Here is a 20,676-nt window from a genome sequence, read left to right as displayed (position 1 = left end):
GGGGCTGTAGAGATCCCTTTACCCATTGTGTCTCATGCAGAGCAGGGGGTCAGGACAACAGGGAATGGCCACCTGCAAGGAGATTTGCAGGTGGAGGACTTCTTTCCTTGCCACCACAAGGAAGTGCACACATGAGCGACATTGCTCAGGGATGATTATTTTGCCTTGCTTGTTGTCATAGCAGCTTCTTCATATGCACTGTAAGAGTTTTACAGCCCCCAGGTTGTGCTGCTGCAGGTCCTACCTCCTCTGTCCACCACAGCTCCTGGCTCAGTTTCCTGGCTCGACTGAGCCACTGTTGGACAACAAGACATAAAATAATTGCCATTAAATCCCTGGCTCTCGGTTCAGCCTGCTTTTGGCCCCATGCTGTCCAGGAAATCTGGCATCTAACCAGAGAGTCAGTGCCAGCAATGGAGCAAACACCATAAGCACTTCGGAGAGCACAACCTGGGGCTCTGCAAGGGCTGTGGTACCCATGCCTGGAGGCTCTCATTGCACCAGGGTATGCAGCTACCATACCATCTAGCAGGCAGCAGAGCTGCCCACTCCCCGGGCCCCCAGGCTGGGCTGCAAGGGGGAACATGCCAGGGAAAGGCAGAGGTTTATGAAGGCTGAATTTCAATTCAATAAATAAAAGGGGTTTGTTGCACCTTGGATCTAGTCCATATGTAGGCTGAAGCATCTCCTGGTAGATGCCATTGGGAACATCCTGGCTGAGTTCTCCCAAGCCCAAGGAGTTCAGCTCTAACCTATTTTTAAATGCCTGTTGGATCCTCTAGGTCCTCATTGAAGACTCTTCCATCCGGAGTAGGATGGGGTAAGATGCTGTGTCTGAGCAAGCCATCCCCAGAGGGCCTGCCCCATGGTGGTCCCTCTGCAAACCTCTCTGCTGGGCTGGGGATTGCTCCCATCAAACCTTCCACATGCCCCAGGGTCACTCCAGAAGCTAAATTCCTTCCATATCTCCCCTGCTTGTTTGCCTGGGGATGCTCCGACATGCTATTTACTGCATGTTGACTTGCCTTTATTGCCTGGTGCTGACTAGCTGTGGTCAGATGCCCTATACGGGACCACAAAAGGGCTCTGCCTTTGCCTTCTTGCCTTCCCTATGGCTGCCATGTGTCGTAGTTTAACCCCAGCCCACAACTAAGCACCACACAGCTGCTCGCTCACTCCCTGCACTGGGATGGGGGAGAGAATCGGAAGAGTAAAAGTGAGAAACCTCATGGGTTGAGATAAAGACAGTTTAATAGGTAAAGCAAAAGCCATGCACACAAGCAAAGCAAAGCAAGGAATTCATTCACTACTTCCCATCAGCAGGCAGGTGTTCAGCCATCTCCAGGAAAGCAGGGCTCCATCATATGTAATGGTTACTTGGGAAAACAAATGCTGCCACTCTGAATGTCCCTACCTTCCTTCTTCTTCCCCCAGCTTTTTATTGCTGATCATGATGTCATATGGTGTGGAATAGCCCTTTGGTCAGTTGGGGTCAGCTGTCCCAGCTGTGTCCCCTCCCAACTTCTTGTGCATCCTCAGCCTACTCGCTGTGGGGTGGTGTGAGAAGCAGAAAAGGCCTTGACTCTGTGTAAGCACTGCTCAGCAATAACTAAAACATCCCTGTATTATCAACAGTGTTTTCAGCGCAAATCCAAAACATAGCCCCATACTAGCTACTATGAAAGAAGAAAATGAACTCTATCCCAGCCAAAACCAGCACACTATGTCACAGCAAAAGAGCATCCCCAGCCTGCCAGCCCTCAGAGGGATGCCTGTATTGATAGACAAGAGAAAGACCAGGTCCAACTTATTTTATTGAGATAGAGGGGAAAATAAGTGAGCACAAAACAGAAAAAAAAATGTTGCAAAAGCTGCATGGAGTTAAAGGAGTGAAAACCTGAAACATGCTCCCTCTTCTCCCTCCCTGCATGGGCAAGGCACCTGCTAGATGTCAGCAGCTGGGAGTGGGCAACTGCATCCACCTTGTGTGTGCAGAATTTCAGTGCCACATGCCCCAGAACATGTGTATTTCCACGGCTGAGCAGGAGGAAACCAAGCCTCTCAGACTGGGTGTGATGCTCACCTCTCGCTAACTGATTACAGCTGCTCTCTGGTGCACTGTAGCACCTCCATTCCCATCTCCTCCTCTGCTTCCCTTCCACCAAAACGTTTTGTCTTTCTTTCAGAGGGCTGCAAGAGCACTGATAACTCACAAGCTGGTGGCTGTGGTTTGGGGTGTTTATAAGCTCTGTAAGAAGCAGAAGCCAACCAACCATCTCCCTGATGGTGATGTTTCCAGCCCAACATACAGCCCAGTGCATCTCAGACCCACATCAAACCTGAGCTGTGGGGTGCCAGGATGGGTTTGAAATCCAGAATGCCTCCAAGGTCTGGTATCTCCAATGATCATGGGCCTTCTTGCCAACCTGCTCTTCACCTCTGACCAAGAGGAGGTGCTGAATACAGGGCACCCTGGTGATCACAGCTCTGCTCGCTCTTCCTGATAGCTGATGGGAAGAGCATCCCTGGGCAGAGGGGACTTCTCAGAGGCCTTTGGGGTTGGGGTGCTGTTGGGGGGGGATCTGCTTCTCCTTTGGTTCATATCCATGCTTCTGCACTTACTTGGTTTCTCTCCAGTTTGTTCTGGTTTAGTCTCTGCATCTTAGGGAGGACTCTTTCTTAGAGTTTGTTGGGGAGGGACTAAGGGGAAGGGCAGTAGCCCAGTGCCTGTAACTGGACAGCCAGGGATGTGGCATAGGTTCTCCTCACCCTAAAAGCTCTTCCAGCTGCTGATAAGCACAACAGCAGCAAAAACAATGGGGGCAAACTGTTGTGTTTGGGACACCTTTCCAGACTTGGATATTCTTCCCACGTGGGCTCCTCAGGGGGTTGGACCAGAGAGTGAATTCAGGAGGGGTGTCCTCAGGCTTTGCCCTGCCTCCCTCCAGTGCCTTACAGCTGGGTGGCTGTCACCTCGCAAAGGTCACCCAGGGGGACCATCAGCACGTCCTGTGCAGAGGAGCTGGGCTCAGCTGGCAGGTAGGACTTGTCCCACACCTTCTCTTCTTCTCCCTTCCCTTCGTCCAGGTTAAAGATAAGCTTCAGCTTCTCTGGCTGCACAGAGTTCAGGATGATGATGCCCAGCCCCAGCAGCAGGCACAGCAGCCCTGCAATGCACAGCATGGGGAGACACATTAGCACCTCCTCCCCGCTGTGTCCCAGCCCCATCCAGACCCAGATCTGGGGTTGGAGGCCAACAGCACATGGTATCACCCAGGAGGTCAAGGGAAGGTGTATTTCCCTCTGAGCATTTGGACTCTGCCATCAGTTTGGGCTCCCCAGTACAAAAGAGAAGTCAATGAACTGGGGCAGATGGCTGAGAGTTGGGGCTGAAGCCTGTCATGTATGGGGAAAGGCTGGAGGAGCTGGGCAAAAAAGAGGAGTCTTCAGGGGGACTTAATTGCCATCTTCTGCTACTGAAAAAGAGCCAGTCTCTTCTTGGAGGTGCACAGTTGTAACATGGGAAATTTTGGTTTGATAAAAGGAAGTAATCACTACCCATGAGTGGGACAGCTGTGGGGCAGGTCCTGAAAGGCAGAGGGGATCTCTAGCTATGGGTACATCCACCACCAGACTGAACAAGGCTGATGTGACTTTGAGGTTAGCCCTGCTCTGTGCAAGGGCTGGGAGAGACACCCCCGAGGGTCCTTCCAGGCCAGGTCTTTCCCTGACTCTGCAATTCATGACTTTCATGGCACTTGTCTGGGCGCACCACACAGATAACTTTGGCTATTTGGATCTCCTGGCTGCTCAGCTCTTTCTCCCCCACTCTTGATGATGCTATCCTAAATTCTCGTATGCCACTTAAAAAAAAATCATTTTCTGTGACCAGCCATGGAGACAGAAGGGATGAGGTGCTGTTGGGGCATCACTGAGCAGCATCACTGCAGGAATGGAGAACAAAAGCCCCAGGAGCAAGCCAAGCACTCACCTGTCACTAATGTCAGCCAAAAGGATCCACCATAGTCTGTTTTCAAGGAAGCTAGGCCAAACTGAATGGGGCACTTTGGAGTGTTCCTCGCAGTGAAGAAGAAAAGCAGTGAGAAGAGCATCAGCGCAGCAGTGAGTAGGAGCATGCAGCCACCATAGAGCAGGATGGGCATGGAGAACAACAGGATGGAAATGAGCCATGTGCAAAAGGCCATCCTGCAAAAGGACCACAAAACTGAGCAGAAAGCATCATGCTTGGAGCCTCTTCTCAGGGTCTCCTCTCCACATCCCAATGGAGGGATACAGCCCTGGGCACCATGCTCTAGCTGGCCTTGCTTGAGCAGGTGGGCTGGACAGGCTGATCTAAGGACGTCCCTTCCAACCCAAGCAATTCTGTAACTGCATGAATGGTGGAGCTATGGGACAGGTCCCAGCAGTGGTTGAGAGGGATCTCCACGCCTGGGGACATTCAGTGTTGAACTTCATGAAGCCCTGAGCACCTTGATATGGCTTTGACGTCAGCCCTGCTCTGGGCAGGGGACTGGAGTAGAAATCTCTGGAGGTCCCTCCAAATTAACTCTTTCTCTGGCTCTTGTGGTACTCCACAACTGGCCACCCTCAGGCAGTTGCCTCCTGTTCCAAGGGAGAATGGCAACAAGGGAGACTTTTGTTTGGAGAACCGCACAAGGAGCCGTGCCCACATCTGATTCAGCACCTGGAGTGAACCAAGCTGCCAGCCCTGCCCTGTGCATGGAGTTTGGGTTTAGCTCACTGGGAAGGTGAACCTAACAAATTTTTCTGATTCCAGGATTAATTATGAAAAATAAGTTTACATCAACATCCCTGCCTTGAAATACTCCTCAATAGCAGGAAGGTTTGCGCAGGGCCAGTTTTTTCCTGAAAATAAAAAAGGAGATGTGGGTAGGGACCTGGAGCCTACATCCATAGGGGGAATTGCAAGACTCAGTCTTCCCCGCAGTGCTTTTCCCACAGCCTCTGAGACACATGGGGATGCTTTGAGACTCCATGATCACAACACACATAAGGGCTCTCAGCTTTACACCACAAGACAGCCTCTGAGCACCCTCTTGGCAGTCCCTCCTTCTCCCCACCAGCAGGTCTTGGGCATGCAGGAGGAACCCCCTCATGGGTGGTCTTATCGGGGCTCTGCATCTTGCTTTCTTTTAAATTAAGAATAAGTTTTCTCCAACTGCAATTTTGCACAGCAGGGAAGAGGACACAGAAGAGGACTCTGGGGCGATGGGCAGGCCAGGAAGCATGAGAGTCCCTGGTTCTGCAAAAGGGTGGGTGCTAGAGACCAGCCAATGCTTTGGCATGGCCTTACAGGGAAGAGGGTGGCTCCATCAAGCTTCCTCTGTTCTACCTGGTTCTTTCCACCTCCCCACTGAGCAGAAATAGGGCTGACCTCTTGCTTTGACTTACCACAGTGTGAGGGATGCATAGTGGCCAGAGATGCAGTACTGCCTGTGCATGCCACAGGGGCTTTGTGTGGTGAACTTCTCCGCCACGTAGAGGACGGGGCTGGGCAGCCCCTTCTCCAGGCCTTCACCATAGCTGTGGTCATAGTCTGCATTAAAGCTCCAGACAAAGTGCTCGTTGTAGTTGATGGTCTCATTGACCTGATTCACCGGGTTTCCTGCCAGATGATGAAGACTAAGGACCTTTCTCAGCCCTGTAGGCAGCTCCAAGGCTTCCTGGTGTGGGGGCTTGAAGGGCCCACAGCCCTAGTACCCAGGTGCACGGCTGCCAAACTTGCACCCAATCCCCTCCTGTCGCGATATGCACTCACCCACCAGTGTGATGTTCATCCCCGCCAGGCCAATGTGCAGCCCAATGTCCACGTTCACCAGGGCATGACTGAAGGACTTGTAGGAGGTGTTTGCTGTCACCCAGCCAGTCTCCCAGTCCCTGGTGAACTGTATGGCTGTGAAAACTTCAAAGGTTAATCATGGCCTAGCAGCCATCTAGTAAACGACTAGTAAACTAGAGACATCTAGTGCTGGAAGCACCTGCTATGCCATGATGGTCACCATGGCCTGAGCATCATCTACCCCATCCCAAGGGCAAGGCCTGGGTTGTGAGCCCCAAGGAGCAGAAGCCTTGTATGTCCTTCCCCAACATCAACTCTGACCCATGACCCTGAGAGCCCCACTTGGGTTGGTTTCTCCCCAGACCCAGCACAGTCCCTAGCCCTAGAGGTAATGGGGCTGATGTGTGGGCACTGTCTAGGCACTGGTCCTCATCTAAGCACCTGCCAGTTTGTCTGAGTCCTGTGGCAGTTGGCAGTGGGCTTTTGGTGACTGCCCTGGAGGTGGTCAGTGCGTACAACTGCCAGCCTTTGGAGAGGAGACAGATGAGTGTTTGCACTTCCCACCACTTGCTGGAGCCAGGTCCCAGACACCGACGGGCGTCGATCTTCCCCATGAACTCATCCTGCAGGCTGGACTTGGTGCTTGGCTACTCTGTTCACCCTCCCTCGCCTTGTTTCTCCATCCCCCGTGTCTTGGGCAGCCTTGAGCTTCCCCCCCAGGACCCTGGTACTCACTGAGGACCACCGCTCCCACGAAGAGGCCCATCACCACCCGCAGGAACCAGAAGAGGCGCTGTGAGGGGTCAGCAGGGTGGGGGACAGGTCTCAGTCAGATTTTGCCATTGGGACCTCAGCACCAAGCATGTCATTTAGAAATGCCAGCCAGTGAGAAACAAGCCTGTCCCTCCCCTGGGGAGTCACCCCACAGGCTCTGCAGGCGGGTGGCACGGGGGGACACACATGTGGCTGGGTCATCCGTGCTGTGGAGTTGGGGAAGCAACAGGGAGATCCAGGGAGAGCAAGAAGTTCAAAACAGCCCATTTGGGAAAGCCATGCCACCTCCTTTCTGGGAAGGAGGATGGAGACACTCCCTTTAATAGTCCTGAGCTGGGATTTCCACACTTATCCAAACCTCACGTGTTTGGACGTGTTGGCAGCTGGCCACAGCTGGAGACAAAAGCAGCGCCCAGGATTCTCAGTGTGTCCCCTGGTGGGGGAGACGGCTCTTGGCCAGCCCTGTTGCAAAGCCAAGCACAAAAGAAGTGCGTGGCATGTGAGCCATGGGCTCGCAGCAGGGTCTGTTGCCCTGCGAGCAGTGCTGCGGCATGCATGGTGCATATCTCATTCTTTTACTGGGGTTTTGGGAAAGTGGAGCAAGGTCTTTGAGCCTCGCCCTGTTTTTCTACTCCTGCAAAATCACTGGGGCTTGCTCACAGCAAAATCCAGCCAAGCTCAGATCTGGCCACCTCATAAATTTGGGATGGTGGAGTTGGTGTCTCCAGCATGCAGGTACAAGCTGGGTTGGGCTGGAGCTCACCCCCATGGCTTGCTAGAGATCCCAGAGACCTGGCTGTGAACCTATGGGCATGTTTGCTCCCCAAGTTTGTTTTCAAGGCTGGGAAGGACAAGGCACGTGGGATGCACAAGGCAGGGACCAGAGGGATGAGTTTCCCCAGCCCCTCCACTTACCCCCCTGCCCCGGATTCCCGGCAGGATGATGATGAAAGTGGCCAACATGGAAAGGAAGACAGAGATGATGATGGCCCAGGTGGTGTCGAAGGGGAAGACATTGGCACCAGGGTAGAAGGGGAAGGAGCCGTTCCACAGCGTCATCCTGCTGCCTGGGAAGGCTGGAAATCAGCACCTAGAGAGCCATCAGGGAGAAAATCACCTCCACAATTCCACCTCACCCAGCCTTCTCCACAGAGCCATCTGCTGCCCACTTGCCAGCACGATGCTTGTCCTGGGCATGGCTGTGCGTGCATCTCCAGTGCCCATGCACATTGCAGTCCCACATCTGGGCGTATGCTTAGACATCTCCCATGGGAGCCCTCCATCTCCCCAGGGTACATCGCAGAGCAAAGCAGGTTTGGAATCACTGGGGCATCCACTGCAATGCTCAGATTGTCCCCAAGATGCGACAGCAAGTTGTGCACACATTGCCGGGCCTCTTGCTCCTCTGCCTGGTCTCGACTCCTGGTCTCTTGCCTGTGCTCTCAGCCTCCCTGGTTCAGCTCTTTATCAAACAGCCTGGCTCCCACTTTTGGGTGTTGTGCTCAGAGTGCTCAGTGAATCACCGCACAAACATGGGCTGCGCCCCACAAGGCTGCTCCTCACTGAGCCGCGGATGGAGGTAACTCCTCACCATCCAAGGAAACAGGAGTAGCCCAGAGGGGACAGAGAAACTGCTTGTCCCTGGCAGCAGGGTGCCAATCACCACCTGCCAACCCTCTGTCCCAGGAGACAGCTGGAGGCAATGCTGTGCCACCGCAGGCAGGGGGATGCTGCTCAGGAAGCTGGCTGTGGTTTTTGCCACGGCACTTGGCCAAGGCACTTCCCTGCTAGGAAAAGGCTGCTCAGCATCCCCCGGGAGCAGGGATCATCCCACTAGAAGCTGCAGAAATACCCGTGTCCCCTTCCCCATGCTGAGCCTACCTCTGCCACGGCCGATCCCGAGGGCTGGCTGCTGTGCAGAGCTGCGTCTTGCTCCAGGATGCTGCCTCCCTGCCCGCGCTGCCTCCCCAGGCCGTGGGCGAGAAGACAGCTCGGTGTGTCATCGTTGTATTTCTCCCAGCGTTTTTTATGGTGCCCGCCTCCAGAGGTGGCTGGATCATGCAGAACCTGCAGCTGATCGCCCCCCTCCGGCACTCCTGAGCCCCAGGGCAGGCAAGGGAGCTACGGGCTGGCACGGTGCCGTGCAGTGTTGCAGAAGTGAGTAATCCCAGTGGGGCTTTGCCTTCTTTTCCTTGACTTTTCCTGCAGAGTGGTGAAACATCCAGCTGTTCCTTACGGCACGAAGACCCTGGGGCTGCCAGGCTCCTCAGGAGCCTGCTGAGGAGAGCAGCAGAGGGCTTCAAAGCCCTCACCTGCACTGCCCAGTGAAACATCCCAGCTGAGGTCATCTAGCATGGGTTGTGGCTGCACGGTGTCCTCGTTGACCCTGCTCCTGACTCCATCCCACAGGGGAGGTTCCCTGGGAAGGTCCCGGCTGACCTATTGGTCACTGGACAAGGTGACACAGTGGCTGGCGAGGGGGACCAGCAGAGAGGCACAGATCTAGAAGGGCATCCCTGTTATGCAGAAGATGCTCAGGTTACTAACCTGGCCACAGTGTGGAGGTCATGGAAATTCAAGCTTTTGGCGTTTGCTCTCATTCTTTGGCATTTTGTTTGGCTGAAGCAGGTTGCACTGATGCCGAGAGGTCCCAGTGTGGAAGAAACCCTCTCGACCCACATTTGGGGACTTCCCTCCAAAGCTGGCACAATTACTGCCATCCCCTGGGTATTTCTTTCTGCATCCCAGCGGATGGCCTGGCTGGGTACCCGAACAGCTGTGCTTCCCACCCCCTTGGCAGAGGGAGGTAAAAAGCAGGAAATAAAAGCATTTCTGGGCAAAGACTTTGCCATTTCCCCTCAAGTCCCAGACTGGTGCTACCCAGTCTGAACACTGAATCCCTCCCCAGGGGTTGTTTAAAAAAATTAAATAAAGGGTGGCAAGGGTGAGGTGGCTGGGAAATGTGTGCAGAGCTGTGCTGCAGAGGTGTCTGCTGGTGCAAGTAACACTGGGGATGTGGCTCTGGCAACATCTGCAAAGTGGAGGGAGACAAGGATTTCACAGGAAATGGTGCAGATCCTCAGGGCCAATCCCATGGACACACATGGGGCTTTGAACCTCTTGGAAAGGTAGAAATATCTCTCCCTCTGGTGTGGGAGAGGAATAACCGAGGAGGTGCCTGGTAATTGGCAGGCTGAGATTAATTAAGGTGGGGAAGATGCACCCATGTGAGGTGGTATGCAGGATGAGAAGTGATCTGGCCAGGGATTAGACCATGACTCATTGCACTCCCTGGAGCTGGGAGAGGCAGCGGAGGGATGGGCTCTGCACTGGGTTGTCCAAACCCATGGATGGGGTTTGCCTGGGGAAGAGATTGAGGCACCGTGGGTTTTGTGCTGTTCAGATGAGCATCACAAACATGTCTTTTGGGGAGATGCCCTATTGCCAAAAATGAAAGCAGAGGGGAGGAAGTTTCCCTCCTTCTCTAAAGGAGGTGCCCAGCAACACAGCATTTGTGTGCAAGGACATTGGGAGAGCTCACAGGGCTGCTCTGGTTCCCTCACCTGTTCCCAGCTGTGATGAAAATGGGGCATGATGGTGGGGGGGTGGTCCACTTCCCTGGGGTGCTGATGAAGTCATGGGCTGGCAAGTGTGGGAAAACTGCTGGATTTAGCCCTCACTTAGCATTCTGCATCCACAAGGAGGTCCTACAGAAAGCCTGAGGCCATGATGATAACTGGGGTTTGGGTTTTTTTCCTCTCTTTTTAATTTTCTGGGTATTTCTGCAGGTAGTAAAGATGTATAGTTCATCAAACAGTTTCCAGGGAACAGGTCTGGGGACTTGTTCTTGCTTGCCAGGAGCTTACAGCCTCACGCTCAGGGCGCTGCTCCCACCATCAGCACCCTGCCCTTGCTTGGGCAGCCCTTTTTTATTGGGCAGCTTCTGCTTCACTCACTTGCAAGGGACGGATGGGGTGATTAGGAATGAGTCACCCGATCCAGGTCACCTGAGGGAGGTGGGAGCGAGGGGAGCAGCACCCATCACCTCTTGCGCAAGCAGCCACGAAGTGTTAGATCAGCCGCCGTCTCTCGTGGTGCTGGGAACCAAGGCGGGGAACGCACAGGGACATGCCTGGGCAGGGACGCAGTTTTGGGAATGGAGTGGGAGCCCCGAGAGGCTGCCCTTTGCTCAGAGGATTTCTGCCTGACCCATCGGTGCCAGTGGGACAAACATGGCGTTTGTGTCCAGGTGTCACCCTGACCCACTGGCTGTCCTCATTGCCCCTCTCTCTTGGTCCCTGTCATGGAGGATGCTGCAGCTGGGGTCAGGCTGGGTCTCTGTTGTGATGGAGCCTGTCAAGTGTCCTGTCCCGATGCTTGGACGCAGCTCCTTGCCCAGGATTCTTTGCAACAGCTGAATGACCCATGATGGAGCAGCCTGAAGAGAGAGACAGGAAGAAGGATGGAGGGACACCCTCTGGCCAGTTTCCACCTAGCTGAGCAGAGAGGTTCCCGGTGCTGTGGCCATGGTTTGACTCTAAATATATTTGCAAGAAGGATCTACTTTTCCAGCTCTGCTTGGAAGTTACTTAAAGATTTTGAGAGAAGGGGAAGGTGTTGCTGCCCACTACACTGCCCAGAGAGCTGGGTTTCGTGTCTCATGATGAAGACACCTCAGGGTCAACCAAGAGGGCTGCCAGGAGATGGAGGCAGAGCTCAGCAGAAGCCACCCATCATCCTAGTGGGAACTGAAACAGGAAGGGTTTCAGCCACATTTCGAGGAAATTCTCATCCAGAAATTGTGTTGAGTCTTCAGCCCTCTGCTCCTTCCAAGAGCCATCATGTAGGAGAGGAACAAGTCTCCTATGGCCTGGACCTTCAGAGGCACATGCATTGTACTTGGGGCTGCTTGATCATCTTTGCTCCCAGCCCCAAACAGGCTTTCAGCTCCTGCCAGTGCTGTTGCATGTTTCCACATGCTCTCAGAGATCCAGGGGACAGAAACCCAACTTCCCTGTTGCCCTCCTGAATATCTCCATCCTGTCCAGACACCCCACGTTTGACACTGTGGGCACTGAGACCAGTGTCTGTGATGCGGAATGGGACACCCTGATGCGGGGGTTGGGCTGGGGCTGGTCCCTGTTCCTTCCCAAGCATTGTGCCCCTTGCTGGGATTGCCCAGCCTGGATGAGGGGCTGGCTGCAGGTCCAGCACTTCTCTACTGTTTCACAGACCCCAAGTGTCCCTTCCAGGCTGCCCTGATCCCAGTGTTGCATCTCTGCAACAGTTGCTGGGGCAGAGGCATACAGGGAGGGAGTGTGGGAGGGTCTCAGTGGGTACGCTGATGCCCTGGGAGAACAGAGGAGAGGGGGAGGACATCACTTCCCATCTTGCATCTATGTTAGAGATGTTGCCTCTCCACTAAAGAGCAAGTGGGTTTCCCAGCTCCCAGATTGCCTCTCCAGCCTCATCCTTGAGGGCCCCACTCATCCAACAGAGCTCTGCTGCCCCGGCATGAATGTTGGGAAGTGCATTAGCCTTTGGGACACATCTCATCAGGGATTTTACTGTCCCAGCTTGGGAAACCCTGTTCCCACAGATAACAGCCATTCCTGCCAGTTTGACATAACTATCAGCAAGTTGAGCTTTTCTAGGCTTTGCTGGGGCTTGTCAATGATGCACTGCATGATAATTAGCACTTTTGTCCCAGACTGCAACTTAGAGAGAAGCATTCTCTTGTCATCCCTGTTGTTAGAGGCCTAATTAAAGTGATACACATTTTTCCATGGAGCTCCTGTGTCTAGTGTCTCCCTGCCAGCCTTGAAATTAATGCACAGAGCAATGCTACCCCACCTCGGACTGCAATGCAGGTCTGTGTCTGAGGACACACAGTCTGCACCCTGTACCCTGGCTGTTGGTAAAACATCATTTGGATATCTGTTTCTTCCATCCAGGCAAAAGTGCCAATAATACATGGTGTAATAAGAAATCATGCATCTGTCTGAAAATCAGTGGAAAGACCTGAGGGCTGCTCCACAGTGTGCGGGCAGAAATATCGTAAAATAAATTACAACCAACTGCTTGCTTAATATTAGAAAAAAATAATCCATGGAGTCAAGGTAGTCTGCAAGCAGAGATGGGGTTGCCTTAGCTTATGTGCAACAAATAGTTCAATTCAGCTGGAGCTAGCACAGATTTTTCTGGGGTTTGTGGAACCACCTTCCAACTGGTTTTGATCTTGCAAGGCCCCCTTGCTGTCCCAGAGCCCTCCAAGGGCCTCTTATAAACTCGGAGTCCCTCCACTTGGACTTGGACCACCTCCTGCTGGGGATGAGCTTGCAGATCTTGGAGCAGCAGGACGAACATTGCGATGGAAGATTTCCAAGGCAGATCTGAGGTTGGCCGGGTCTCCTGTGCATGCTCTCTACCAGCTTTGGGTGTCACAAGGACTTGTGGGTTGGGGTGCAGAGGTCTTCCCACCCAGTGGTCCTGTCCCACCAAGCATCACCTTGGCATGGTGTCTTGCAGTTGGTGACAGTCCTGCTGTGAGAGGTTGAACTAGAGACGTTCAGAGGTCCTCCCACTAGCATTTATATGAATCTGGTGGCCCTGTTCCTCTTACCATAGTCTCACAGACCTCCCGGCAGAGCTGGTTCCCTAAAACCTTTCAGGGCACATGGCAGGTGAGGAAGCTGGGAAGCTGGCCCTTCATGAAAGGACATGGTCTTTGAGGTCTAGTGCTGCCACCTGGTTGTTCCCAGGCAAGAGGAAGAATCCACCTTGGCCCAAGTCCCTGATATGTATTCCCACGAATCCTCCTGCCCTGCTGGGAACTCTCTTAGCCCTTCCCTTCCCATGCATCCAGGTCCTGGAGCAGGTTGGTGCCCTCCACACCAGCAGCATGGCCAGGCTGGAGCTGCTCCCTGAGGGCGTGCTGGAGGCTGGTGGCTCTCTTGTCAGTGCCACCAGCCTGGATCAGTTTGTGCAACAAGTTTTGGCTTGAAAACACCCAGAATGGGTACAGATTTCCTTCTGGAGGCAAAGGTCTTCCCTGGTCCATCAGAGGATGGGGGATGCCAAGACCATGGGCACACTGAGATCTGGAAATGGAAAGAAAGATGTGTCCTAAGTTCGCTCTTTCTAGATCCTACCTGGAGTAGGAAGGGGTCTTACTGTATCCACCTCTGCCTACTGCTTCAGGAAGGGGGCTTGCCTGAATTACCACTTTGATTGGCTTCCCACACCAGGAAAACACCTCAGTGTTGCAGTACCTATCTACATGCATTTTATAAAAGCCAACAATTATGCAGCAATTCTGCCAGCTCTACAACTCCTGGCACAGTCTCAGTGTTGTACAAAGAGTCCAAAGGTTGGAAGGTGGACTTGGTAGCAGCAGTTTATGGCACTTTCCTCTCTGCAGTGCAGCAGGAGCATGTGCTCCAGGAGCTGTTACCAGTGCAAAGCAATTTCCCAGTGCTACATCACATTTAGCCTGCTGACTATATTATATACAACATGAGCTTGAAGAACCAATTAATATATTAATACTTCATTCCTATTACAGATTTTGGCTGGTTCTCAGCACCATATGGAGGTTAAAAATGCATCATAACTAATGCACTTTTACTGTCTACCAGAGCGTGTGTTCTGCTTATCTTTAGCTGACTCCTTTCTTGGGGGCCTCAGCTGGAAGCCAAGGACCTGATGCAATGTAATGCTTCACCACAGGGTCCCATATCTGTGTTTTCCAAAGTGGTTCTGCCATGTGCAGGGAGGGCAGGGGGGAAGTTGGTACACGGCTTAGATCTCCCTTCTCTTCACCTCCCCGGAGACCCCATCCTCAGTCCCTACAGCTGAACAAGGAAAGCTGGCCACCTGAGCACATATGATGGAGCTGGACTATTTTGAAGGCACCAGTGCTGGATTCAGGATACATCCTTTCTGTCCGTGGTTTGCCATTATGTGAGATCCTTCTGTGTCATTGGTATCCCTCTCCTCCCATGCTGCCAGTGCTTTGCAGTGAGCTGTTGGGTCTCGTTGTGGGCAAAAGGCCTCTGTATCCTTGATGGAGCATCCAGATGGTTTGCAACCCTACACTGCATTTAACCTTGGCTCCTCTGTACTAGGATGCCCTGCTCACTGAGACCTGGAAGTCATTTTTAAGACAATAGAGGTGCCAAGCTCTGGACACCTGCTTCCTAAGGCTATTTCAGCTACTGGTTGGGTTTACCTTCGTCAGGTTTTGATGTCCATATCACTAAGGGAACCGACCAGGAAAGGTGCCTTCCTCGATTTGCTGCTTACTAAGTTAGAGGGTCTCGTGGGCAAAGTGGCGATTGGTGCCTGCCTTGGCCACAGCGACCACGAAGCAGTCAAGTTTAAAATCTATGGTAACAGGAGGAAAACTCCCAGCAAGACCTCAGCTCTGGATATGAGGAGAGCTGACTACAGGCTGCTCAGGGAACTACTTGGTAAGGTCCCCTGGGTAAAAGCTTTTGAAGGTGCTGGGGTCCATCATTGCTGGTCACTTTTTAAGTACCACCTCCTAAGAGCACAGGAGCTGGCAATCCCAAAATGTCAGAAGTCAAGCAGGCGAGGTAGAAGGCCGGCTTGGATGAGGAGGATCTTATTCTAGAACTAAGACGAAAGAAGAAAATTTATAGGCAGTGGAAGCAAGGTCAGGCGACATGGGAAGACTACAGAGATGCTGTTCGCCACTCTAGGGAGGAAATGCGCGCGGCCAAAGCTCAACTAGAGCTGAATCTGGCCAGTACTGTGAAGGGCAATAAAAAGGGCTTTTTTAAATATGTAAATAGCAAAAGGCAGGTGAGAAATAACATTGGCCCATTACTTGACACCATTACTTGTCACCTCACAAACAGGGACACAGACAAAGCAGAGAAGTTTAATGATTTCTTCGCCTCGGTCTTCAACACTGATGATGGGCTCTGCGATGCCCAGAGCCCTGGGCTAGAGAACCATGACTGTGAGAATGACAAACTCCCAACCAACCTTGAACTTGTGCGGGATTCGCTGCTCCAGCTGGATCCCTATAAGTCAATGGGTCCCAATGGGATTCATCCAAGGGTACTTAAAGAGCTGGATGATGTCATAGCGAGACCTCTCTCAATGATTTTTCAATGCTGGAGAGGTCCCAGTTGACTGGAAGCTGACGTACGTTGTCCCAATCTTCAAGAAGGGCAACAGGGATGACCCTGGTAACTACAGGCCTGTCAGTCTCACCTCTCTGCCTGGCAAAATTATGGAGAAGGTTATTCTGGGAGTTATTGAAAAACACCTGAAAGACAATGCAGTCTTTGGCCCCAGCCAGCATGGGTTCACGAGGGGAAAGTCCTGCTTAACAAATTTCTTTCTATGACAAGGTTACCCACCCAGTTGACCAAGGGAAGCCAGTCGATGTTATCTTTTTGGACTTCAGTAAAGCCTTTGATATTGTCTCTCACAGTATCCTCCTGGACAAAATGTCCAGCATACAGCTGGATAAACACAATATGCAATGGGTGAGCAATTGGCTGATGGGTTGGGCTCAAAGGGTTATAGTAAATGGGATTACATCGGGCTGGCGACCAGTCACTAGTGGGGTTCCACAGGGATCCATCTTAGGGCCAGTACTCTTTAATATCTTCATAAATCACTTGGATACAGGACTTGAAGGTTTGTTACCAAAGTTTGCCAATGACACAAAATTGGGAGGAGCCGTTGACACTCTCAAGGGCAGAGAGGCCCTTCAGAGAGATCTGGACAAATTAGAGAGATGGGCAATCACCAACCTTATGAAGTTTAACAAGGGCAAGTGCCAGATTTTGCACCTGGGACATGGCAATCCTGGATGTACATACAGACTGGGGAACGAGAGGCTGGAGAGCAGCCCTGCAGAGAGGGATCTGGGGGTTCTGGTTGACGGAAAGTTGAACATGAGCCAACAGTGTGCCCTGGCAGCCAAGAGGGCCAACCGTGTCCTGGGGTGCATCAAGCACTGTATTGCTAGCCAGTCGAGGGAGGTGATTGTCCTGCTCTACTCTGCACTGCTGCGGCCTCATCTTGAGTACTGTGTGCAGTTTTGGGCACCACAGTACAAAAAGGATACAAAGCTACCAGAGAGTGTACAGAGGAGAGCCATGAAGATGGCGAACGGTTTAGAGGGGAAGCCGTATGAGGAGTGGCTGAAGTCACTTGGTCTGTTCAGCCTGGAGACGAGGAGACTGAGGGGAGACCTCATAGCAGTCTACAATTTCCTCAGAAGGGAAGGAGGAGGGGCAGGTGCTGATCTCTTCTCCCTGGCAACCAATGATAGAACCCGAGGGAACAGCAGGAAGATATGCCAGGGGAGGTTTAGGTTGGACATTAGGAAAAGGTTCTTCACCCAAAGGGTGGTGGAGCACTGGAACAGGCTCCCCCGGGCGGTAGTCACGGTGCCAAGCCTGACAACATTTAAGAAGCATTTGGGAAACACCCTCAGACATATGGTGTGAATTTTAGGGTTGTCCTATGCAGGGACAGGAGTTGAACTTGATGATCCTTGTGGGTCCCTTCCAACTCAGGACATTCTATGATTCCAGGATATGAAGACCTTTCCCTGGAGGACCATGGGGGATGGTAAAGGTGTTTAGGAGACTAAGATTATTTTGCTTCCTGATGGCAACGGGATTTCCTTTCTGCCTCTTTCTCTCCCTTCCTCATTGCCTGTTTTTTTGGTCTCCTATGGAAGAGAGGTTTCAAGACACTTTTTGGAGGAAGGAGCACACCAACCTGAGGCCTGATGCCTTTGCTGATGGCATAGCAGGAGAGCCAGTCCTGTGTGAATGAACATGACAGGGAGCACTTCACCAAGCCTGGGACACCAAAGACACCAAGTGGTGGCAATGGACTTTCACAAACATCCTTCTGAGTGAGCTCCTCCTTATGGGGCAGTCCCATGACTAAACATAACGAATGTCAGTGGTGAAGGTGGCTTGTCTCCATTTCTCTTATCTCACTTCAGGTCCTTTTCCCATCCCTGGGGTCATACCATGCCCAAAGGTTGTGGGGGAAATCCAGGAGACCAGCTATGATCACAGATGTCCATGCTCTGAACTGTCACGGTTTCTGAGGATCTGTGCTGCAGTTCTGCTCTACGGTGGTCTCTGCACCCCAGAAAAGTCGTCCCAGTGACTTCAGTTGAGTCAGTGGCCTCATTACATCTGTGCTTGTGGTGTGCTCTGCTGTGAGCAAGTTCTTGAGTCCAAGCAACAGCATGGAGGGCCAGCCTTGAACCAGAGCAGCAAGGGGAAAAATGCAGAGCTGCAAAAAAGTACTGAAGAATTTGCTCAATTTCCTTAGCCTGGACACAAAGCTTTGGTCCTGGAAATCCCCAAAGAAAATGACCTGCTGAGTGATAGGGCATTGTACTGAGAGATTGTGCATGCTGTGGACCAGCAGATATATGTCAGAAAGGCAAATGCCAGGGCAGAGCCGGCAACTTGCCAAAAAATGGTATTCCTCAAAAGCTTTTCTGACCCTCTCAGTTTGCATTTTAAATTGAGGAGGGACTGGGGGGTTTGGGCTTGAGAGGTTGCTTGCCTGTATGTGAGAAGGAGAAACATTGGAACAGTCAAGCAGTGGAGCAGGTCACCCAGCCTTCATACTTGGAGGTTTTCAAGACCTGATGGGACAAAGCCCTGAGTAACCTGGTCTGACCCCAGACCTGACCCTGCTTTGAGCAGATGGCTGGTCTAGAGATCTGCTGAGTTCCTCTCCAGTCTGAGTTATCCTGTGCTTCTAAGATGGTGTCCAAGGCAGGTGCTGGACACCTTGCTTCTCAGCAACATGTGGCTCGGGGGGGCAACATTGCTCCAGTGATCTATGTAGCAGTTCAGAGGAGGAGGATGAAGCGGTGCTCCATGGTGGAGGAGGGACCTCTTGAATGGACTGCTGCCCATGGACAACCCATGCTGGAGCATATACATCCCCAAAGGGACTGCAGCCTGTGGATGAGCCCATGACAGAGCAGGTACACTCCCAAAGGAAGATATGAGTGTTGAGCAGTCACAGCTGTGCTGTACTGAGTTTGTGTGGCAAGGTTTTGGTAGCGGGGGGCTACAGGGGTGGCTTCTGTGAGAAGCTGAGAGAAGCTTCCCCTGTGTCTGATAGAGCCAATGTCAGCTGGCTCCAAGACGGACCTGCCGCTGGCCAAAGCCAAGCTGATCAGAGACAGTGGCAGTGCCTCTGGGATAACATATTTAAGAAGAAAGGGGTGAAAAAACATGCGCAACTGCAGCCGGAGAGAAGAGTGAGAATATGTGAGAGGAACAACTCTGCAGACACCAAGGTCAGTGAAGAAGGAGGGGAGGAGGTGCTCCAGGCGCCAGAGCAGAGATTCTCCCGCAGCCCCTGGTGAAGACCATGGTGAAGCAGGCTGTCCCCCTGCAGCTCACGGAGGTCCAGAGTGGATCAGATATCCATTTGCAGCCCGTGCAGAACCCCACACTGGAGCAGGTGGATGTGCCCATAGGAGGCTGTGACCCTGTGGAGAGTCTGTGCTGGAGCAGGCTCTTGGCAGGACCTGTGACCCCATGAAGAGGAGCCCACGCTGGAGCAGGTTTTCTGGTAGGACTTGCGACCTCATGGGGGACCCATGCTGCAGCAGTCCATTCCTGAAGGACTGCACCCCGTGGAAAGGATCCATGCTGGAGCAGTTCGTGAAGAACTGCAGCCTGTGGGAAGGACCTACATTGGAGAAGTTTCATGGGGGACTGTCTCCCGTAGGTGGGACCCCACGCTGGAGCAGGGGAAGAAAGCGAGGAGCAAAAAGCAGCAGAGACAACGTGTGATGAACTGACTGCAAACCCCATTCCCTGTCCCCTGTACTGCTCAGGGGGAGAAGGCAGAGAAATCGGCAGTGAAGCTGAGCACGAGAAGAAGAGAGGGGTGGGCAGAAGGTGTTTTAAGATTTGGTTTTACGTCTCATTATCCTACTCTGATTTGACTGGTAACAAATTAAATTAATTTCCCCAAGTTGAGTCTGTGTTGCCCATGACAGTAATTGGTGAATGATCTCCCTGTCCTTGTCTTCACCCACAAATCTTTTGCTATATTATCTCTCGTCCAACTGAGGGGGAAAGATAGAGCAGCCTGGTGGGCAACCGGTGGCCAGCCAAGGTCAACCCACCAGAGCAGCTATAGTTTCAGGTGTAGGGAAGACAGCTGGTGACGCTGTGCTCCTTGGAATGTAATGTCAGATCAGGCTCTTAAGTTCTGCTCAGCAACCGACAACAGTGCACTTCTTACTGGCCCTTTCTCTTCACCTAACTTCCCTACCTTGTAAAGGGGACGAGGCAAGAACAAGTGCTGTAGGCAAGGGGGTTTTGCTCAGTCCCTGGGTGGCTGGAGGGACCCTATCTATGGAGCCGAGTCCCACAGCTGCAGTGGGGTCAAAACGGACTGCGCTCCGTAGTTGGCAGGATTCGAACCTGCGCGGGGAAACCCCAATGGATTTCTAGTCCATCGCCTTCACCACTCGGCCACAACTACCTGCTCCAGCCCTCTCTGACCTGCTGATCATAGGCCCTCTGCAACGACGCCTGCCTCCCTGGCAGTTTCAAGGCCAGGCCTCATGCAAAGCCCTGCGGTTCAGACCTCCACTGAGCATGACGGGCACCTGGTGCCAGGCTTCCAGAGCCCTTGAGGGGCGTAACCCCAGGGGCTACAGCTGCAGCTCCCAGCGCCTTGTCCTCAGCCGGGCATCTGGGATATCCTGCCACGGGGGATGTTTTCGCTCCCAAGACGGCATCTCATCTGCTCCCAGGGAAGAAATGAAGGCTGCTGTGTGGAGGCAACCAGGGATGGCCGTGACTGTGGGGTGGGCTATTAGACCCCGCCTTGCTTCTCAAATTTATCTGAGGGGGACTCCAAGCCTGCTGTGAGCACTAGGGTGGAGACGCTCCTGCAGGGAAGATGGTGACCTCCTGGCAACACCTCCAGCCTCTTGGGGACGTAAGGTGGTGTCAACCCTTGAACAAAACCCACAACTGCCGTGCAGGTTGTGGGTGTGTAGAGGGAACGGTTTGCAAGAGTGGGAGAGA

General features: G+C 52.8%; 1 protein-coding gene and 1 non-coding gene across 2 annotated transcripts; both read right to left on the bottom strand.

Annotated features, from left to right (window-relative positions):
* Positions 1 to 2,933: 2,933 nt before the first annotated feature.
* Positions 2,934 to 7,660, bottom strand: DUOXA1 (dual oxidase maturation factor 1). The gene is made up of 6 exons (XM_009469611.2): positions 7,511 to 7,660; positions 6,557 to 6,614; positions 5,801 to 5,935; positions 5,434 to 5,647; positions 3,992 to 4,206; positions 2,934 to 3,167 (listed from the first exon to the last, which is right to left on the bottom strand). Exons 1-6 carry the CDS (start codon positions 7,652 to 7,654, stop codon positions 2,953 to 2,955), a joined length of 981 nt encoding a protein of 326 aa, XP_009467886.1. The 5' UTR covers positions 7,655 to 7,660; the 3' UTR covers positions 2,934 to 2,952.
* A 12,383-nt stretch (positions 7,661 to 20,043) lies between these two features.
* TRNAS-AGA (transfer RNA serine (anticodon AGA)) lies at positions 20,044 to 20,125 on the bottom strand. The gene has a single exon. It is a non-coding gene; the product is annotated as a tRNA-Ser (tRNA).
* Between the last annotated feature and the right edge of the window lie 551 nt (positions 20,126 to 20,676).

This window comes from Nipponia nippon, unplaced genomic scaffold, assembly GCF_047370975.1.
Source record: "Nipponia nippon isolate SJK-2023a ecotype South Korea unplaced genomic scaffold, ASM4737097v1 scaffold_9, whole genome shotgun sequence".
NCBI classification, from domain to species: domain Eukaryota; kingdom Metazoa; phylum Chordata; class Aves; order Pelecaniformes; family Threskiornithidae; genus Nipponia; species Nipponia nippon.
Note: the sequence above shows the minus strand (reverse complement) of the source record. Positions and strands in the feature narration are given on the sequence as shown.